At 44.0% G+C, this 20,950-nt stretch overlaps 2 protein-coding genes and 2 non-coding genes across 13 annotated transcripts; 3 read left to right on the top strand and 1 right to left on the bottom strand.

The window, feature by feature from the left end:
- The first annotated feature begins 740 nt into the window (after positions 1-740).
- Positions 741-6,501, top strand: tti2 (TELO2 interacting protein 2). 4 transcript variants are annotated; one of them, XM_044112266.1, is made up of 12 exons: positions 741-912; positions 978-1,165; positions 1,375-1,563; positions 1,701-2,181; positions 2,250-2,416; positions 2,504-2,561; positions 3,502-3,630; positions 4,049-4,141; positions 4,951-5,132; positions 5,225-5,368; positions 5,442-5,601; positions 6,154-6,501. In XM_044112266.1, the coding sequence occupies exons 3-12, from the start codon at positions 1,538-1,540 to the stop codon at positions 6,241-6,243; spliced, it is 1,530 nt and encodes a 509-aa protein (XP_043968201.1). In that variant the 5' UTR covers positions 741-912; positions 978-1,165; positions 1,375-1,537; the 3' UTR covers positions 6,244-6,501. The 4 variants fall into 4 exon arrangements, with proteins under 4 accessions (XP_043968201.1, XP_043968204.1, XP_043968200.1 ...); XM_044112269.1 differs by lacking the exon at positions 1,375-1,563 and having other exon boundaries at positions 742-912; positions 978-1,330; XM_044112265.1 differs by having other exon boundaries at positions 742-912; positions 1,375-2,181.
- A 104-nt stretch (positions 6,502-6,605) lies between these two features.
- LOC122828590 (centriolin-like) lies at positions 6,606-20,858 on the bottom strand. Of its 7 annotated transcripts, none has more exons than XM_044112264.1 (16): positions 20,601-20,858; positions 19,038-19,128; positions 17,084-17,231; positions 16,911-16,999; positions 16,718-16,825; positions 16,549-16,650; positions 12,505-12,605; positions 12,150-12,258; positions 7,949-8,051; positions 7,785-7,885; positions 7,642-7,709; positions 7,429-7,558; positions 7,153-7,220; positions 6,950-7,090; positions 6,805-6,868; positions 6,606-6,740 (listed from the first exon to the last, which is right to left on the bottom strand). In XM_044112264.1, the coding sequence occupies exons 2-16, from the start codon at positions 19,080-19,082 to the stop codon at positions 6,633-6,635; spliced, it is 1,485 nt and encodes a 494-aa protein (XP_043968199.1). In that variant the 5' UTR covers positions 19,083-19,128; positions 20,601-20,858; the 3' UTR covers positions 6,606-6,632. The 7 variants fall into 7 exon arrangements, with proteins under 7 accessions (XP_043968199.1, XP_043968196.1, XP_043968194.1 ...); XM_044112261.1 differs by lacking the exon at positions 20,601-20,858 and adding an exon at positions 14,391-14,453 and having other exon boundaries at positions 16,549-16,653; positions 17,087-17,231; positions 19,038-19,090; XM_044112259.1 differs by lacking the exon at positions 20,601-20,858 and adding an exon at positions 14,391-14,453 and having other exon boundaries at positions 19,038-19,090.
- On the top strand, positions 9,205-9,277 carry trnaa-agc. Its single transcript has one exon. It is a non-coding gene; the product is annotated as a tRNA-Ala (tRNA).
- trnaa-agc lies at positions 18,709-18,781 on the top strand. Its single transcript has one exon. It is a non-coding gene; the product is annotated as a tRNA-Ala (tRNA).
- Positions 20,859-20,950: the final 92 nt, after the last annotated feature.

Consider the following 20,950-nt stretch of genomic DNA (forward strand, 5'->3'; position numbering starts at 1 on the left):
ATTTCTATACGGTTTTTAAATTTATTTCAGGTTTATTTGAAGACAATAAAAAATCAACTTCTTACTAAGAATCCATATTTTCTGGTAACCTGAGCAAAGACAAAATGGTTTAAAAATAAAAAACGAATAAAATATTCACAGAATTTCCTCATGGATAATTTTTAATACCTTAAAAGTTTCCTTTTTCTGCTTGTTTATTTTCTTTTTTTCATAATAATAATTATTAGATTTTCTCAGCTGGACCGTCCTTATAAAGCTTTTATTTAAATCCTGACCTGGTCTGATAAAATATTGGCAGGCTCAGAAATTAAAATGAATCCCCTACATTAATAGACTAGACAGTTAAGGATGATATAAAATGTTCCGCATAACGGGCCTCTGTTTTGCTTTTAGCTATTATGGTGTTAAAACAACATTCGGGGAATTTCAAACCATCTGTGGAGAACATTTTCATCAGACACTGAAAAACGTTCGACTCATTTGTCTCAATAAAGCTGTAAAAACCGTATTTATTTTAAATAATCTGCGATATAAAACCCACCGTTTTAGGTATTACATGGTTAAGAAACGTGATAATCTTACGAGTATCTTTAAGTTTCCTCTTCCGTCATATTTCAGTCCGTTTTCTCATCAATATGAGAGTTTAAAGCGATGCGCGCTCCCGCGACAGGGCGCGCAATTCTCGGCAGTCCTGCGTTTCTCCACCTGTTTTCCACCCTGAGGTCCAGATTCTGAACAGAACCAGAACGTCCTGCTCGTGTTTCCTCCGGAGCACCAGGGGGCGGCACGGCGCTCCTCCTTCGACCGGATGTTTTCACCGGAAATTCCCGCGAGCTGCCCGCACGTTCGGCTCGGCCAGCACAAACCGAACTGAAACCGAACCGGAGCAGCTTTTGGTTCCGCGGATCCCAGGTCAGTTAGTCCAGTAGGGTCCGGTTCATTTCGTTCTTTTGACCAGTGTGGTTCTGACTCTTCAGATCCAGACCGGTACCGCCTGATGCTGGAGGTTTCTCAAACCGGTTCCGGTTCTGGTTTCGTCAGAACCAGCGGGTCCAGTCCAGACTGTCAGTCGGGTTAGAAATGAAAACAGTATTGGACTTTATTCAGTTCTATCTCTGTACCAGGTCCGTTTACCAGTTTCAGAACCCGACCAGAACCCCTCAGTGTAAGTCACCTTGAGAAATAATGAGATTTGGTTACATGAAAACAGACTTTAATGCCGACAAATGATCAAACGTTAGAAGCCATTCATGTCATAGAAACGGATCAGAACCAGAGTTACATTCACCGTCCAGCGCCGGCCCACTGAGCTCCTTCTGGACGGAACCAGGTGAGGCAAAGCCTGGAGAGTTCAGCTTTTCTTCTTCTCTGCAGCCTAAAGGGTCTAATAATCAGTTCCAGTCTGTTTATGTGTGACTGCCGGCGGACACACATAAACATGGTCATGTAAGCTGCAGCGTGTAAGCAGATAAAAGAGGCTAAAAGAGAAAGAGGAAACGACAGAACCTACAACAACCGGAAGAACAGAAACGGCAGCATGAATCAGCTGTTTGGCTACTTCCGGTCAGCGGATCTGTTTCTCCTCTATTTTATGGTTTATGTTTATTAATTTAGTTTAACTTTTTGTTTACTTGTGTCTTTTTAACCTCAGATGACGTTTTTTCCTTCCGCATGGTTTTAATTTTTCTTCTTCTTGTCAGGATGGAGCTTTCAGCTCTTCTTCATGACCTTCATCTCTCCTCCTCCTCAGAGAAGACACGCCCCTCTATTCCCCTCCCACCAATCACAGAGATCCTCTCTGAACTGCAGAAGAAGCTGATTGGTGTGGCTGAAAGCAGCGCTCTGATTGGCCAGGTTGAGCATCTGTTCCAGGCTGCAGATCCTGATTGGCTGTTCCCTCCGCTGTTGGATGACCATGACCGCGGGTGGGCGGAGCTCCAGGCAGCGTACAGCTCAGTGATCAGCGCTCTGATTGGTTGTGCTGCTCTGCCGCTCTGCGAGGAGGATTGCGGCCCGTTACATGCCTCAGCCTATCAGAGCGTCCCGAAGCGCGCCACCGCTGTAAGCTCCGCCCTCACAGCGCTGCTAGGGAACTGGGAGGAAGGGGGCGGAGCCAGAAGAGCCAGGCTGCTCCTCGCTGTGGCTCCTCCCATCTACCTGTTCTCTGTCACGCATTTCCAGGTGAGTTGCTGCTGACATCAGCATTGGTTCTGGTGGTTCTGATGGTTCTGATGGCTCCATGTCTGCAGGATGAGGTTTGGACCAGCATCGCTTCTAGAACCGCGGCGCGGCGCCTACAGGGGGCGCTGCTGAGGGCAGGCGGATGGAGAGACTCCGCCCATCTGCTGGCAGGGGAGGAGGAGGACAGGTGCATTCTGGGAGGAGTAATGGACATCCTGCAGCCTCAGCTGACCAGGTGAGACCAAAACCTGTGACCCGGTTGGTTTTGTCGGAACCTCACCTGGCCACTTGCTGTTCCTCTCACTTCCTGTTTGTGTCTCAGGGAGTCATGGCGACGGTGTGCCGCCTTGAAGCTTCAGTTCTCCTGGACGCTGCTGCAGGTTGGTAATCGCATTGCCATGGCAACAACCTTGTGACGACAGCATGATGATGAATGTTAACAACATAAAATCACGGTGCTAAATATTATTGAACATTTTAAGAAGTTTTTATGTAAAATAATTAAATAAAACTCTTAATATGAATATGTTTCTGAATATCCAGAATGTGAAATCAGTTTAAATCAGCTGCTGTTTATTAACCAATCAGATTTATTATAGATTCGTTAAGTTTTTTATGGGCGGGATTTTTGTGGAGCTCCTTGTTAAGAACCATTAGAAAGATTAATTTCCCTAATATTCCAGACTGATAGGGTGGTACGTAATGTAGCTGAATGTTTGTCTTATGATGTTTCTGTTTCTGTCCGCTAGCGCAGTATGTTTACTCTGACTTGATCTATTTTATGTATTTCGTCTTGGTGTATATATGTGGGTTTAATTGGGCTTGTTCTAGCACAAGTATGTTTGTATTTAAAGGTACGCTGTTAACTGTATAGCTATTGCTTTGCCTTTACACTGTACCTCATGTTAAAGCAGGGTGTCAAACTCCAGTCCTGGAGGGCCAGTGTCCTGCAACTTTTAGATGTGCCACTGTTGGACCACACCTGAATAGAATAATTAGCTCATTAGCAAGGCTGTGGAGAACTGCTCTACACAAGGAGGAGGTGATTAAGTCATTTCATTCCAAAGGTTTGCACCTGTAGCACATCTAAAAACAGTAGGACACCGGCCCTTGAGGACTGGACTTTGACACCTGTGTGTTAAAGCATAAATAAATTTTGGAAAAAAAAGTTTTTTATGGGCGGAGTCAAACTAAATATTACTCTGCATTACGCCACCTGCTGGCAGAAGTGTTTCCTACATACGTGACTGATTCCATTAACTGATTCCTCGTTAAAGTGTCTGATGTGTGTTCGGCCAATCACAGCTCTGGTTTTCACAGGTGACACGCCCCTTCTTGTCCCCCTTCCTGCCTCGGCTCCTCCCCCCTTCGCTCCTCCTGAATGACGACTACAGGCCGGAGAACTGCATGCTGGGGGTTCGCTGTCTGCATCACATCGTTCTCAACACGGTCAGAACTTTCCACCTGATCAGAACCAGAACCACGCAGTGGTCGGCACGCTTTGGCTAGCATGCTAACAGCAGAGATAAGATTTCAAGAAACTTTATTGAGCAAAAGGCAAATATGCAACAAATGAATGGATGAGGAGCAGAGCAGAAAACCAACATGAACAAACTTTTAATTAACTGTTAATTAGAAATTAATATGAAATGTTTTGAGTCTCACGACACATAGAGGGTATCAGTATTGTGGAAGGTAGCGCATTAGCATTAGCTTCCGCTGAATAGCATGTTGGTATAGCGCCTTAGTGTTAGCATATCTCCGGTGTATGTTTAATGATTGTGATGATGATGATGATGACGATGACGACGATGATTATGATGATGACGATGACGACGATGATGACGATGATGATGTCTGTGTCCAGCCCGCTGCAGAGCTTCGTCAGTTTAACAGAGCCGAGGTTCTGTACCAGGCTCTGTTCAGACACCTGTACACGAGTGAGGCCGCTGTCATCCAGGTAGCACACACACACACAGAGTCGTGTTTTTGTGCCTTGTGGGGACTTCTTGGTTGGCTTGGTCCAAACTCTGACCCCTAACCCAAAAACAGCATTTTATGGAGTGAAAATAGTCCCAAAATACCTGTGTGTGTAAAAATATTTGTGTGTGTAATACTGGATCTGTAACTCGTGTAAGCATCTTTGTGTGTAACTTTGGATAGTTGTATCTGTGAAACAAGATTTGTAAATTGTAAAAAGAACGTTGCTGAAGCATGAAATGAGTCTCAAATGTTCTCATGCATTGTAAGCAGATCTGTGTGTAAATGCAGTTTTGTGTGTGTGTGTGTGTACCAGGCGACATGTGCGTACTTATTTAACATTTGCAGGCGTAAGAGGTTTGTGAGGTAGTGGTTAAAAAGTTTGTGTGTAGAAATTTAACGTTTGTAGAAATTGTAATGGTGCGTGTGTACTTTTATTTTGTATTCATAATTTTTTCAAGTACCCGGAGTTACACACAAATTGTCTTTTTACAGTTTACAAATCATTTTCACTGATATAACTATCCAAACTTAAACACAAAGATGCTTACACGAGTTACAAATCCAGTATTACACAGACACAGACAATTTTACACACACAGGTATTTTGAGACTATTTTCACTCCATAATATTTCCCCTCATTGGGAACAAGAAATTGTCCCCACAAGGAGCAGAGGGTTCCCACAACCTCCCAATGTAGACAGAAAAAGGTCCTCACAAGGATATAAAAACCTGGTTCTCACACACTCTCTCTGTCCCACTCTTCACCTCTGACCTCTGACCTGCAGCTCGTTCTCTCCTGCCTGCTCGACCTGCTGTTGGTTCTGGAGAAGCCGCCCTCCTCCGACTGCCGCAGGAAGCCATGTCGCCATGACGACGTGCTGCATCTGGTTCTGACTCACATGGAGGCGGAGCATAAGGTGGCGCTGAGGCGCGTCTACTCCTCGGCCCTGCCGCTCTACGTGGAGAGGTGCGTTTGATTCTTACACCTTGACTCCGAATCAGAACCCAACCCAAACAGAACCAGACGCAAACAGTGGCCTCATGCTGTGATGTGTTCAGGGTGGGTGTGGCCGTGTGCAGACACCTGCGGCGGCTGCTGCCGGTGCTGCTGGGTTACCTGGAGGTCGGGGATCCGCCGGAGGAGTCGGTTCGGCTGAAGATGCTGGAGGTTCTGCAGTCGACCATCAGGCTGGCGTGGCCACGGTAACAGAAAACCTGCCAGAACCAGTTCGCTCTGAAACACCTTACCCTAAAATCTGACCTCTGACCCTGTCAGGATGGCGAGCCGCACCAATGTGCTGCTCCGCTGTTTGCTGCGGCTGCTGGTCGACGTCACTGCAGACCCGGGACTCAGCGACTCGGTCCGGCTGCAGCTCATGGAGGGAAGCTCCACCTCCCTACGCCTGCTGGACGCCGCCACGCAGCAACGCATTCAGGTGAGTCACCTGGTGGTGGCGCTACAGAGAGGCGTTCAGATTACAGCAGTTAACAAACAGAAACAACAAACAAATTTTTTTTCTAGTGTTTCTGTTTTTATCAATAAAAATAATCAGAATAATTAAAATATTATATTTATTATTTACATGAAAATGCAATTTAAAAATTTTTTCAGTTTACTTCTGTTGCACCAATTAACAACAAACATTTTCTCAAAGCACTTAGCAAAAAATAATTTCAATTCAACCATTCATACTTTCCATATGATCATAAAATGGAAACAAAACTGAGTGAAAAGATCAGCGAAAATATAAAATGAGCAGAAAAAAGATTGCAACAAATATCCATTTAAACGTCAGATGAACAAAACTGAAAATGAAACCATTAAAAATTAAATGTAAACTATATGGAACCCAAAGTAAAATGTTTATTTTTTTATCTATCATTTGTGTAAACATGTAATTATTTTTGTACAGTAAAAATACATTTAACAACGATAAATCTTAAGTAAATCCACTGAGTTGATTATTGATTCAGGTTTCTGTTTGCAGCGGCTCCTCCTGCAGGTCGACAGACGCCACTGCAGCCCTCAGGTTCTCTGTTGCCTGGCAACCGTGACAGCAGAGGGAAAGCACACCTGAAGCACCTGGAGCTTTAAGAGACCGAGCAGCACCAAGCCGCAGCCGAGTCCAAAGGTCGGCCCACCAGAACCAGAGGGTGGGGACTCACTTCCTGCTGGGTTTTCAGAGTAAAACGTTTTGGAGAACAAGGTTCAGATCAGTCCTGGGGACTAATCTGACCTTGTCAGAAGGACCCAAACAAGTCCAGAGGATCAGCAGCTGGCTGCATAAATTAAATGTTTTTTGAATTCATGTAATAAAGTTTTTCTGTAGCTCTTCCTCTTCATCAGTCATTTATAACCCGCCCCTCCATGTAGCTCCTCCCTCTAACACAGATGACCTTTTGTAGCTCCTCTTTTAGTGACTTCCTGCCCTCCACTGGCTCCATCTTCTTCTGTAGCTCCGCCCCCTTAGATGATGAAGGGCGGACAGGACGTTCTGGTCCCAGACCTGTTAGTACGTCTCCTCCGGTCCTCCAGCTCTCTGCTGCCTCTTGGCAGCCAGACGCTGTGCTGCTCCTGCAGGAAAACCCGAGCTGTAAACTGTGCCTCCTGCTGAACGTTTTGAACCTCCAGCAGTTACCTGACAGGTGAGAGAGTCCAGGCGCTCCCGAGCCTCCCGACAGTCTGAAAGCAGATCAGCTAGTCTGCAAGCACACACCCACACACACAGTGAGCCTAACTCCTGGCGGTTTTTATTGTGAATGAGCTACAGGTGCTTGCCTGACCTATTTGCAGCTCTGGTGACCTTTGACTCCACCTGCTGCAGCCCCTCCTGTCGGCTCCTCAGTTGCTCCTCCATCTTCCTGAGTCGCCGCTCCTCTTCCTCCCTCTTCCTCCTCAGCAGCTCCGCCCCATCCTGCAGCTCCCTGAGATGACATTAAAGCATGAGGAAGAGGGGGAGGAGAAAGAGGAAGAGATTAGAGTTTACCTGAGGTGCCCTGTGGCCTCCAGCAGACAGGTGGCGCTGTCGTCCAGTTGGTACTGCAGCGAGTCAGCCTGATGGGAACAAAGGAGGTCAGGAGGTCCTTGTATTTGATGCTGTGGGGCTGAAGCCTGGTCCCCACAAGGGGCAACACTGTTTATGAGTTAGGGGTTAGGTTTAGGACTACGGTGTGAATTGAGTTTTGGTTCTCAGAAAATAATGGAAGTCAATTGAAAGTCCCAGCAAAGATAGAAAGGCAGGTTTGTGTGTGTGTGTGTTTACGTCTCTCCTGGCTGTCCGGCGGCAGTTCTGAGCCTCCAGCAGCAGCCGGTCGGCCTGGCGAAGCTCCGCCCGTCTCTGCACCAGAGTTTCCTCCAAACACACCAGCTCATCACACACCTGCAGCACACTCCTGCACACACACACCCACATACAGGTCTGTTTCTGTTGTTTCAGCAGTCATTTATTGGCAGCTGATCAGCGTAAATCTGGGACCTGTGTCGCCGCAGGGACCGTTGCATCTTCTTCTCTTCCAGGCAGTCTGACACACATCTGCCTCCCTGCTGACACACACACACACACACACAGATGAAAGCAAGTGCTCAGTGACATCACCTGTGCTGGTGTGAGACCCTCACCTTTTCTCTGCGCCTTGACATCCTGCCCCCTGCTGGAAAACTTTGGGAGGTACCAGCAGAGACAACTTTAGTCGGGTCATGGGGTGTTGGACGAATTCGTCCTGCAGGAAATGCATCATCAGCCTGTGAGCCAACTCTCCCCACAGTGTTAGAGACGTACTAACCTCCTGAAGGAAGCGCTTCCTGATGTCGCCCCCTGTCGGGAGAACTGAGATACTGCAGCTCCAAACCGGAGTCCTGAGTCCCTTGAGAGGCCAGACTGGGAGCCTGAAACACAAAGCTGAATTTTAACCTCTCAGCAGATAAAACAAGAGCTCTAATTAGATGAACAAGGCTAAGCATACAAACAACACAAATAACTCCTGAACAAGTTCCTGAAACTAAGAGACACTGGACAGCTGGAGTTAGCTGTTAGTTGGACTAAAATATAATGAATCGCAGCTAAAACCAAAAAAAATAAAAAATAGTGTTAGATTTGGAAATAATATTCCAGATGTATATACTCAAAATTAACTTCAAGGACTGTGGGATTCTTTTGTTTTCTTCTGACCTGTGTGTTTTTGTGAGAGATGCCTCCAGGAAGCTGATAAGCCAATTTGGAAGCAGAAGCCAGCCACTCTGGAGACAAAACTAACAGCTGCTCTTAGAAAAACACCCAAAGGCTAAAGGTCAAAGCTTGTGTGACCCAGGGACAAGGGAACTGCCTTGAGACCTCACATGCACTAAGACAGGAGATTCCATTGTATTTCTATTTGGAGGCTGTAAAAATCAGATTCTTCTTTCTCTTCTCCTCGACACTCAAGAACAAATTTAACCACTTGTCTCTCTTCTTTTGTCTGTTTGAAAGTGTTTAGGATAAATGAACCTGACAAAGAGATAAACTAAATCTACAAAACATTCCAGGTAACGTGGTTCTGCTCTCTCATTCTAAGGTCTGACTTATCCTGATGTGTTTCTGTAGCTCTGCTGCTATAGACCAACGGAGCACCACTTTCTCCTCACTTTCTTCTACTACAATCCAGTTTATATTTGCTTTTATTTAAGATGTTAACTTATTGTTTTCAGTTATTTTTCTGCGAAAACCATAAGACATCACCTGACATAATCGATCTCCCTCTCCTGTTATTAACTTTTTCCTTTCATGAAGAAAGAAAATACTTCTGGTTCAGTTCAAAACCCCAGTTAGTCGTTGCAGATGGCTGCTGGTACTGAGTCGGGTTCTGGTTCTGCTGGAGGTTTTTTCCTGTTAAAGAGGAGATTTACTCTGTCGCTCCCTGCTGTTCCAGTTCCTTCTGCTGAAGGACCAACAATATCCCAGCTGACAGAAACAAACTGGGTCCAGAACCTGTATGTCCAGAACCTGTGGGTCCAGTCCACCACGGCTCCGGTTCTGTTATCGGCCACCTGCAAAACTAAGGCAGGGGAATTAGCTCAGATGGTAGAGCGCTCGCTTAGCATGCGAGAGGTAGCGGGATCGATGCCCGCATTCTCCAGTGACCTTTTGACCCTTGCTGGTGCAGCATGAGGGCGCTGACCCTGGATCAGCCTGACATCTTGCTGGAGAACCACAGGAAGGAGGAATCCTGTTTCCCGTGATTCAGATGTTTCTGTGGCTCCCGGCTCTCTGAAAAGCTTTCAGGGTTATTTTTAGACTCTGGCTGTTTAACAGCAGGAACCTGATGCTGCCCCTCCAGCTGCCCCTCCAGCTGCCCCTCCCGCTGCCCCTCCGGCTGCCCCTCCTCCAGCATTTATCTCTGTTTGCTGTGAATTTCTAATTCTACTGCAGAAAAAACTAAAATCAAACACAAAAAACTCTTCCATGGCTTGAGGTTTATTCTTAAATAAAGTTTCATCTAAAATCTATGTTGATACATCGGTGTGCTATTATTACATCTGTGATTCTGACATCTTAAGACAGGCCCACAGATACACTATTTGCTGTTTTAATGCAATGCTAAGGTAACTCAAATTATGACATGCTAAGCTATGTATAATATGTATGTTATATAAGCTAAAATATGCTAAGCTATCATAATAAAAGCTAAAATACATTAGAGCAGGGGTCACCAATCTTTTAGAGGCTGGGAGCTGCTCCCCGGGTCCAGAGCAACACGAAGGGCTACTTGTTTGATACAGACATAAATATTCTTGGCTCAGCCTTTATAACAAGTTTTATTCCCTTTTGGAGCTTTTCTGTGTGATTCTAAATTGCCCACAAGTGCAAGACCCCGTTGGAGTTAGCTTGTTGGAGTTAGCCTGTTGGAGTTAGCTCGTTGGAGGTAGCCTGTTGGACGTAGCTCGTTGGAGTTAGCCTGTTGGAGTTAGCTTGTTGGAGTTAGCCTGTTGGAGTTAGCTTGTTGGAGTTAGCCTGTTGAAGTTAGCTCGTTGGAGTTAGCCTGTTGGAGTTAGCCTGTTGGGGTTAGCCTGTTGGAGTTAGCTTGTTGGAGTTAGCCTGTTGAAGTTAGCTCGTTGGAGTTAGCCTGTTGGAGTTAGCTCGTTGGAGTTAGCCTGTTGGACTTAGCTTGTTGGAGTTAGCCTGTTGGACTTAGCTCGTTGGATTAGCCTGTTGGACTTAGCTCATTGGAGTTATCCTATTGGAGTTAGCCTGTTGGACTTAGCTCATTGGAGTTATCCTGTTGGAGTTAGCCTGTTGGACTTAGCTCATTGGAGTTATCCTGTTGGAGTTAGCCTGTTGGACTTAGCTCATTGGAGTTATCCTGTTGGAGTTAGCCTGTTGGACTTAGCTCGTTGGAGTTATCCTGTTGGAGTTAGCCTGTTGGACTTAGCTCGTTGGAGTTATCCTGTTGGAGTTAGCCTGTTGGACGTAGCTCGTTGGAGTTAGCTTGTTGGAGTTAGCCTGTTGGGGTTAGCCTGTTGGAGTTAGCTTGTTGGAGTTAGCCTGTTGAAGTTAGCTCGTTGGACTTAGCACGTTGGAGTTAGCTTGTTGGAGTTAGCCTGTTGGACTTAGCTTGTTGGAGTTAGCCTGTTGGAGTTAGCTTGTTGGAGTTAGCCTGTTGAAGTTAGCTCGTTGGAGTTAGCCTGTTGGAGTTAGCTCGTTGGAGTTAGCCTGTTGGACTTAGCTTGTTGGAGTTAGCCTGTTGGACTTAGCTCGTTGGAGTTATCCTGTTGGAGTTAGCCTGTTGGACTTAGCTCGTTGGAGTTAGCCTGTTGGAGTTAGCCTGTTGGACTTAGCTCGTTGGAGTTATCCTGTTGGAGTTAGCCTGTTGGACTTAGCTTGTTGGAGTTAGCCTGTTGGAGTTAGCCTGTTGGAGTTAGCCTGTTGGACTTAGCTCGTTGGAGTTATCCTGTTGGAGTTAGTCTGTTGGACTTAGCTTGTTGGAGTTAGCCTGTTGGATTTAGCTCGTTGGATTAGCCTGTTGGACTTAGCTCATTGGAGTTATCCTGTTGGAGTTAGCCTGTTGGACTTAGCTCATTGGAGTTATCCTGTTGGAGTTAGCCTGTTGGAGTTAGCTTGTTGGAGTTATCCTATTGGAGTTAGCCTGTTGGAGTTAGCTTGTTGGAGTTATCCTATTGGAGTTAGCCTGTTGGACTTAGCTCGTCTGACACGCTTCTCCGCTTTCTGCAGGAAGACAAGTTTTTGTGTCCTTGTGATTCTTTCATTTGAAGAATAAACCTAACAATACATCAATAGTCCATCACACAACATTTTATTATATTTCTGTGATGTTTTTACACTTTACTTGTTTTTTATTTTTATGTTAATTTATTCTTTTTTATACAATTTGTAGCATTTTATTTGTATAAAACTTAGTTTTTCTGACTTAGCATGCACCGCCAAAGGTTCTTGTTTCAGAATCATGGTCTGGGTCGGTTCTGGACCAGCATGAAGTGAAACAGCAAACCCAGAAAACTGAAAGAATAAAGCAGAAAACCAAAGGCTCTAATCAGATCCTGGTTCTGGTCCGGTTAGGACCTCGGATTACATGGGCCTGCTCTACAGTCTGCATGTGAAACAGGGACATGCAGACTGTCAATAAATCCCTTTTTAAATCATCTTGGTTTCAATTCTACAGTCCAGAAAACTGATTTGAAATCATATTTGCTGTAATTTGGCTCAAAATAAATAAACTGAGCTGAAATGAAAACATGAAGCTTTTTCCTCCTGATCTCTGGAGGTCAGGGCGGCTGGGCCCAGGGGTCAAAGGGTCACTGGAGAATGCGGGCATTGATCACACTCTCCTATTAGAACTAATTCCCCTGCTGAGGATCTGAACAGAACCAGAACCCCTAGAATCCAACCTGTGACTCAGATCCAGAATTGAGTTCTGAGTAGTCTGACCGGTTGGGTGGTCCGGTCCGGTCTCTGTCTGTTATTATAAGTGGACAGACCCGGCTGGTACTGACCAGGTTCTGCTCCACTGTCTGGTTCTGGCCCGGTCGGACCTCCTGCCTGCCGGTCCGGTTCTGGTGGGCCGACCCGTGGACCCGCTCGGCGCTCAGAGAGTCTGTAGAACTGGGAGGAGCAGACATGAGATCAGATTCTTTTGACTGGTCGACCAGAACCAACCAGAACCTGAAACATCTCCAAGTTCTGCAGCCTGAGAGCAGAACCTGATGCTGTTCTGCAGACTGGACCCAGTCAGAACCAGAACTTCACAGTAGTCAGATTCTTCTGCTGAGAACCACAGATCCGGACGGACCAGTTCAGGTCCAAAAGACTCTGGACTGCTTCACAGTAAATCAGCAGCAGTTCAGGTACCTGGCTCCATGCTGTGGTTCCGTCTGGTTCTTTGGTTCTGGTAGACTGTCGGGAAGCCGCTCCAGCTGTAATCGGGTCGGGTAAAACTGGTCCAGTTGGACCTGCAGACAGACAGAACCTAACTGGGTTAACTCTGGTCCTGGTTCCAGATAAGGCTGGGCGATATATCGAGTATACTCGATGTTTCGCGATATTTTCAATTTACGATAGATAAAATGGCTATATCGCAACTACTGTCGTTCAAATAATAAACTTTCGCGTCAAATTCACGGAGCGTATGGTTTATCCGACACCCTATGAATGCATCACTAGTCCCTCCCCCTCCCAACCTGAACATTTTCTACCAATCAGCTGCGCGGAGAAAACAAACAACATGGTGACAGCGAGTGTTTGAGGCGAGCGGCTGAATGAGACGGAAACTGAAGAGGAATCAGATGAACCGTCTGGTTCCGAAGAGAACCAGCCGGATCAATAATCTGGCACCGGTTTGGATTTTATATGGAGAATGTCGAGCAAAATGAGGTAATTTGCAAAACATGTTATCAAACTGTTGCCACAAAAGTTTGAACCATTCATTAAATGAAAAAAATAACTCAAAACTACTCATTCTCTTTTTCTCACTCTCTGTCAGCTTTATGCTACACGTAGACTTGTTGCCATAGCAAGTGACAACAACACAACTTTATGTATCAGGATTAAGGACCAAAAACACTCAAACATTGAGCAAAACATTTAGTTTGTTACAGTTTAATGGTTTTAGGCTTGATGTGTATTTTGCTTTTATTAACAAGTGATCGCTGTGGTAGATTAGCCACCGCTGCTATTAGCCATGCTAACAGAGCTGTGGTAGATTAGCCACCGCTGCTATTAGCCATGCTAACACAGCTGTGGCAGATTAGCCACTGCTGCTATTAGCCATGCTAACACAGCTCTGGTAGATCACCGCTGCTATTAGCCATGCTAACACAACTGTGGTAGATTAGCCTCCGCTGCTATTAGCCATGCTAACACAGCTGTGGCAGATTAGCCACTGCTGCTATTAGCCATGCTAACACAGCTGTGGCAGATTAGCCACTGCTGCTATTAGCCATGCTAACACAGCTGTGGCAGATTAGCCACTGCTGCTATTAGCCATGCTAACACAGCTCTGGTAGATCACCGCTGCTATTAGCCATGCTAACACAACTGTGGTAGATTAGCCTCCGCTGCTATTAGCCATGCTAACAGAGCTGTGGTAGATTAGCCACCGCTGCTATTAGCCATGCTAACACAGCTGTGGCAGATTAGCCACTGCTGCTATTAGCCATGCTAACACAGCTGTGGCAGATTAGCCACTGCTGCTATTAGCCATGCTAACACAGCTCTGGTAGATCACCGTTGCTATTAGCCATGCTAACACAACTGTGGTAGATTAGCCTCCGCTGCTATTAGCTATGCTAACAAAGCTGTGGTAGATTAGCCACCGCTGCTATTAGCCATGCTAACACAGCTGTGGTAGATTAGCCACTGCTGCTATTAGCCATGCTAACACAGCTGTGGTAGATTAGCCACCGCTGCTATTAGCCATGCTAACACAACTGTGGTAGATTAGTCGCCGCTGCTATTAGCCATGCTAACACATCGGTGGTTAATTAGATAATTTAAATCTCTGCTCTACTGATGATCTGTCAGTGTGTGTGTGGGTCGCCTTTTAATTTTTGAGCTGAACCAAAACACACTTTATTCCACAGCACATCTATATGTTACGTTTTTCAAAGTCAAGCATAACTGACCTACTTCCTTCTGCCTTGCTTTTTTTTTCTTAGTTAAAACTTACTTCTCATCTTATCTAGTCTTAGTGTCGACAGTTCATAACAAAACACTGCATCCCTTTTATATGAGCTTACATTTAAGTCTAGCAGAGAAATGGGGGCGGGATCTTGCGATGGTGACATCATGCTGGAAGTAGTCTAGTTAAAAAAAACAAAACATTGGAGTTCATTTAAGAATATTGAGATAGAAATACATGGACCCAATTACAGTGTTTACACTGGAGTTGTGGTTCAAAACATTAAAAAAACACAAGATGAAGAAAGAAATGAAAGAGCTCAGGTGAGCAGCAAATGAAGGGTTCAAACAATGGATAAGCCAGGGGGTGACAGGATGGTGTACCCTTCAGAAAGACACGGAGCTGGAGAGTTTTCAAAACATGAAGGAGAAGTATAATTTAGATAAACATGAATTTTACAATTGAAAGACTATAATAAGAAAGAAATCAGGTGGGATCCCTCTGTGGAAGTGAATGGGGTGATTAAAATTGTGATAAATTCATTCAGTGGAACAAAAATTTAAATAATCTCTACTCTATATCAAAAACTGATGATGAACAAACATTCAACTAAATATATAAAAGAAAAGTGGGAATCAGAGTTTAACACGACAGTTTCAGATGAAGATTGGTTGGATATGTGGGAAACACATCAAACATCCACCAACTCACGGATATGGAGGGATTGTCATGGAAAAATCTAATACGATTTTTCATCACGCCTAAAGTCCAGAATAGTTATAAGGGCACAAACATGAAGTATTGGAGGAACTGTAGATCAATGAACGCAGATTATTCTCACATATTCTGGAAATGTCCTAAAACTGTCCAATTTTGGAAAAATGTTCATGAGACTGTGGAGAAGATTCTGTGATATGATATTCCTATGAGTAGTGTGGTACTATATCTGTGCAATTTTAACAATATCAAAGTAAGGGTAAAAGACAGGTATCTGATTAAGATATTGTTAATAGCTAGCAAGAAAGCTATTATGAGGAAATGGGGAAAGGCAGACCCCCCCTTGTCAAGAACAATGGACTGGAATAATAGAAGAAATCTACATCATGGAAAAACTGACACATCGTTTGAGACTTCAGCAAACACAAATGGAAGAGAAATGGAAGAAATGGACAATATTCAAGACAAAAGACAGCAACAAAAATAAAGAACTAGACAAACTAGACGGACCAAGATCAAATGGAGGAACAGCTCCCAGGCTAAAGTTTTCTGTTATGTTACATTGATTGTAAAGTGATCATGTACATTGTATATGTAAACAAAAGTGAAAAATACTAATAAAAAGTTCAATGATAAAAAAAAAGAATATCGTGATATATATCGTGTATCAGGATATTAGATTTTTCTCATATCCCCCAGCCGTAGTTCTAGATGGATTTTCCTGCTGGTTTTGGGAATAAAACTCGGCTGAAAGAAGAATCAGAACCGGGTCAAGCATCAGAACAGAACTATATATGGAAATATCACATCTGCGCTCTGGGACTGAAGGGGCGTCATTTCCTATCACAGCTGTGGTTTAATGTTTTCTGGTAGTTTCAAACACCATAAAGGTCATTTCTCTAATAAAACGTCACACTTTATTTTCTAAAGGAAGTAAAACAAAAGGTAAAATAAAAATCAGACTCAGATTATATCTGTGAATCTATGCCAAGTATTTTTTATTTATTTGTTCATGCAAGTATCGTATTCTTCTGCGTAACTCATTTGTTTGTTTTTCCCATTTGCTAAATGAAGTTTCTTGAAAAAATCTAATATTTGTTGACTGTACATGCTGCTTTGTTTTACAATGTTGTTTTTTATCAAAGTTATTTCTATAATTCTTCCTGTAAATATTATTTATAATGCATGGTTTATTATGAGTGTAGTGTATGTTCTATTTCTATTGTTAATGTTTTATTTGAACAGAATGGCTGGCCACATTGCAATCTGGAAGTGAAGCCGGCACTGTTGCCTATATTAGCTGTGATATTTCAGAAAGCATCATAATTATAAATATCAATATACTTACAACTAAACAGATTGTGTATTTTGTATTAATCATAATGTTTGATTTATTCAATATTGTAACATAAAATACAATTACGAAATTAATTATGGTTAATTCAGTAAATGGCGCCCCCTTCAGTTTGGGAGTTCAAATGTCATATTTCCATATATGGTATGACTCCGCCCCTTCCTGCATCCAGGTGCTTCTCAAACTTGGAACCTCCCAATGTCACCTGGTGGGCTGGCTCCGCCCTCAGCTGCTGAAGCTCCGCCTCCAGCTCTGCCTGTCGGACCCTCAGAGCCTGAACCTCCGTCCACAGGGCAGACAGCTCCTCCTGCTGGACACAGAGGGGATTAACACCATGACTTCATGAGACAGTGACCTTTACTCGACCTTCTGACCTGAGGGTCCTGCACCATCCTGCAGTGTCTGTGGGAGTCCTGCAGGAGGCGCCGCAGGCTCTGGTTTTCCGTCTGAAGAACATGGACCTGCTGCTGAGACCGCCGGGCCTGAAACACAAACAGAGACGACGGATGAACCGGGCCGCCCCCCACCGCCCCGGTAGCTCCTCCCTCTGCACCCCTCCAGGTGTACCTGCTGCCTCAGCCCTCTCAGGTAGTCCTGCAGTCCAGTAGTCGCCTCCTGCAGATCCCTCTGCAGCGCTTCGTTGGCCAGAATCTGATCTGCAGCAGGACAACACGATGTTGTTTAAGCAGCCAATCAGAAGGCTGGAGGTTCGGAGCTGCTTTGTGATTGGTTGTCCTCACTGCTGGTCAGCTGCTGCTCCAGCTCTTTGATCTCCTGCGTCTCCATGGCGATGCGTGACAGGAGGTCGTCAAGGCGACCCTCCAGCTGGCCGTCCTTCCTGCTCATGGTGCTGGGTAGCTGGACCCTCATGTGGTTCTGCAGCGGGTTCTGATTGGACCTCAGAAACAAGCAACGACTCACTGGAATAATCTGGATTTAAAGTCACAACATTTAATCTGAGCAGCACCAGAAAACCCAGTTAAAGTCTGAGCTAAGGCCTCCGCTCCCTCCCTGCCCAGCTGACGACCCTAAAGCTCACTAGCGGGATGAAATCCATCTTGAAGAAGTTGCTAGTTTCAGTCCGGCAGGAACGACTGCACTCATTTGGATTATTGGAATGAACAGAAATGCATTGGTGACACTTCAGGATAGACTGAAATGTAAAATCTACCTGACTTAAAGCATGTTGTCTGTATCTGAACCGCTCCGCTGTGTTAGCCCTGGATGGATGGATCTCAAATCTCCTGGAAGAAACGTAAACATGACGCTCCTGCCCATCCCACTCCTTTCTGAAGACATACGTGCGACCTGAGCGCTCCCAAGGACTGGCTCTTAGATAAGACCATCACAGGTCAATTGCTGAAATGGACTTAAATGTTTGCTGAGATAAATATCTGGCCACCAAACTAAATATTCTATTTTTTGTCAAACTAAATAGTTAGCCATCAAGTTAAATATCTAGCTAAATCTTTATTTTAAGTTAAATAATATATTGATCTAGCATGCTACATATTAAGTTCTAAACTAAATATTTAGCAAGCAAGTAAAATAATTAGAAACAAGATAAAATTTAATTGTCAATCTGAATATCTAGATAAATATTTAATTTGAGGTTACATATTAATAATTAAACAAATTACTGCTGTTAATCTTTAATCGTTTGTAAACACAGAAATATTTTTCAAAATTTTTAGTTGATGACAAGCTGAAGCTGTCGGCCCTTTATGATGACATCATCACATCCGATTGAAGACGCACCATCCTGATTTCAACGATAAGCACAAAGGTGAGTTCATGACTCCAAATGGGAACACAACCAGAGCTCCATCAGAGGTCAAAGGTCACCATCTGGAATGTAGAGGTAATCTGTCTTCATCTTTCAGCCAATAAAACATCAAATTATTCTCCATTAAACTTTTAATTTGATCAATGTTGAACAAAAATTATGATTATGATTAGCACCAGTTGAGCAGAACACAGATCCGGTTCTGTGTCTGGTTCTGACCCAGAAGACATCCAGGTTAGTTTGGATCAGAACCAGAGGCGGTTTACTCTGGGTCTGGATCAGAACCAGGCTTCTGTCAGGGTCTCACTGCTGACTTTACAGCCTGCAGCCAGAAGGTCAAAGGTCAGAAGAAAGCTGCTCAGGAGCTGCAGACACCAGCACTCCTCCAGCAGTCGGCTGTAGCTGAGCACTCGTCTCTTCTCCAGAAATAAAGTTAATTTAAATTAAAACTAAATTAATATTTCCAGATTAAAATCTGAACACGTAGCAGAGCAGGAAATGGAGCCGCATCACTTCCTGCTGGAGGGGGAAGCCTGGTGAGTGGTGAGGAAGAGGAAGAGGAAGAGGAAGCACTCTGCAGGGGAATTAGCTCAAATGGTAGAGCGCTCGCTTAGCATGCGAGAGGTAGCGGGATCGATGCCCGCATTCTCCAGCGACCTTTTGACCCCTGCCCCCCCCCCCCAAATTTTAGCATGGCTTAAAATTACATTCTTCATAATTCAGTCTTAATGTGAAAAGCATAAATCACAGAAACAAAACCTGGACCAGGTTTTCCTAACAGAAGCTCCTCCTCTTCTTCTGATGAAGTCAGGTTCGGTTTGGAACTTCTGGATCAGAACTGAGTTTCTGCAATTTTCCTGAGGAAGCTCCAGCTCCTCTTCCTCGGACTCTCAGTTTGTTTTACTCACAGCGTTCAGCTCTCTGTCCTCCTCTTCTTCATCTCCTCCTCTCATTCCTCCATCTTCTCCTCCTTCACAAACTTCTCCTCCTCCCTTTACTCTGTTGAATAAAAACAGGAAATTGCTCTCAGCCAATCAGAGAAGAGTCTGCGGGGTGACCGGAGCTGCTGTCCAATAGGAGCACAGAAAAACCAGAGTGCGTCAATATGTCTTAAAGAAACAGTGACCTGATTCTCTCTACTTCAGAGACTCATTGAAGGAGGAATATGTACAGACTCGTTCAAGAAATTATTCAGTGTTGTAGAAAGTACTAAAACATTTACTCCAGTAAAAGTAAAAGTACCACATTAACATTGTTACTTGAGTAAAAGTAAAAAAGTACTGGCTTTTAAAAATAGTTAAGTATTAAAAGTAAAAGTACTTCCTGAATGCATTACTTAATCTTTAATACAATATCATTAAGTGTACCTATCATATTTAATTGTAATACATTAATAATGTGCCATTTTAATGAACAATGCCACAGATAAAGCATGTTTTTATTGTGTTTACTCTCTGTGACAGTTTAGATTTAGATTTGTGATTCTATGCATCATAATTTCAGGGATGGAAACATTTTGTCTCCTGTCCTCACATAGCATGAACTTCACTTTTTTGCCACTAATGGCCTTTATTTTGGAAGAAATCCAACAGAAAGGGGATGGAAAGAAGGTGGATGAGGGAGAACATGCAACCAAGGAGCCACTTAGCAGTGTTGTAGTCAAGACAAAGACCAGCACCCTGCGCTACATGACACAATAAAATGAAGTGCACCTTTCAAAACTGCTTCTCAAATTGATTTGAAAAATCCACATTCCCATAAAAACACCTAGATATTAAATACTGAGAGCTGAAATAAATTTAACCAGCATCATTATCAATTCAAACTCTTCTTCATTCTGCTTTGCTTCCATCTCTGTGGCACAATCCGCAGTGGTTTCCTACCATCCCTAAAAGATAACGCCCTGGGTGGTTGCCCATATCAGAAACCACAACTGTCTGCTCCATTAAATATTAAGCAATTAAGACAATGTATTACTGGTAAACAACACTCAACTATGAATACTGTCCAATGTGCAAGAAGCAAGAAGTAACCAGGCAGAAGGACAGTGACGGTTCTGACCCTGTCTGCCACCATGACAGGTTACCAACACAATCAAAGAGCAATGAGCAGCTCTGCTACACGTTCTTGTTTTGTTTATTGGCCAATTAAATAAATCTATCTATTTTTTAATTAAATAAAATAATAATAGCTACTGCAGTGTTTGCAGAGCATCACAAGAACAAAGAACGGCTCTCAGTGAGGCTTCAGTCCTACAGGACTTAGTAAAAATCCGTCCAGAAGAATCGGATCGTTCATCACTATCACTATATAGCAGATTTTGGTCACAGCGTTGTCCCATATATGCGACACCTAAAACAACACTTCCACACAATAATTAAACGCATGACTGACAACGTTTTGTCATCACAGAAGCACCATATGTGTCTCTGTACAGCTAGCTTTGCTAACATCCGGTCCACTTAGCTTACCTTCCTTTAAGCTTCCTTTCCAAGTGACGCTAAAAGTTGGACGAAGTTTCCACCGTCTGTGAAAGTGAAGCGCTGCTGATTTTACATGTCGCCAAATCTTATGATTTATGTAGCGAAATTCTATTATTGACGATTAGACACAATCATCTCCCGCTTAGTGGAAACCACTGCGCATGTCTGGGAGCTCCGCGTGCGACTGAAAGGAGGAGGCGATGGGTGACGACAGTAATTAGTAGGTCAAGTTAATACTTGGATTTACAGCCTTAAGTCCCTGAACTTCATATTTTTAAAAAAAGCGCAACGCGACTTGGATGTAACGAGTAACGGGACGGTTTTGTAGAAATATAGTA

This window comes from Gambusia affinis, linkage group LG03, assembly GCF_019740435.1.
Source record: "Gambusia affinis linkage group LG03, SWU_Gaff_1.0, whole genome shotgun sequence".
Lineage (NCBI taxonomy): Eukaryota > Metazoa > Chordata > Actinopteri > Cyprinodontiformes > Poeciliidae > Gambusia > Gambusia affinis.

Coding starts and splice junctions, on each gene's coding strand:
- LOC122828590 (XM_044112258.1), bottom strand. CDS start 19,082: ATGAGAGGAGGAGATGAAGAAGAGGAGGACAGAGAGCTGAACGCT. Junction 16,654..16,717: donor GGATGGTGCAGGACCCTCAG/GTCAGAAGGTCG, acceptor CTCTGTGTCCAG/CAGGAGGAGCTGTCTGCCCT. Junction 7,710..7,784: donor TGTCAAGGCGCAGAGAAAAG/GTGAGGGTCTCA, acceptor TGTGTGTGTCAG/CAGGGAGGCAGATGTGTGTC.
- tti2 (XM_044112265.1), top strand. CDS start 1,672: ATGGTTTTAATTTTTCTTCTTCTTGTCAGGATGGAGCTTTCAGCTCTT. Junction 2,562..3,501: donor TCTCCTGGACGCTGCTGCAG/GTTGGTAATCGC, acceptor TGGTTTTCACAG/GTGACACGCCCCTTCTTGTC. Junction 5,369..5,441: donor ATCAGGCTGGCGTGGCCACG/GTAACAGAAAAC, acceptor TGACCCTGTCAG/GATGGCGAGCCGCACCAATG.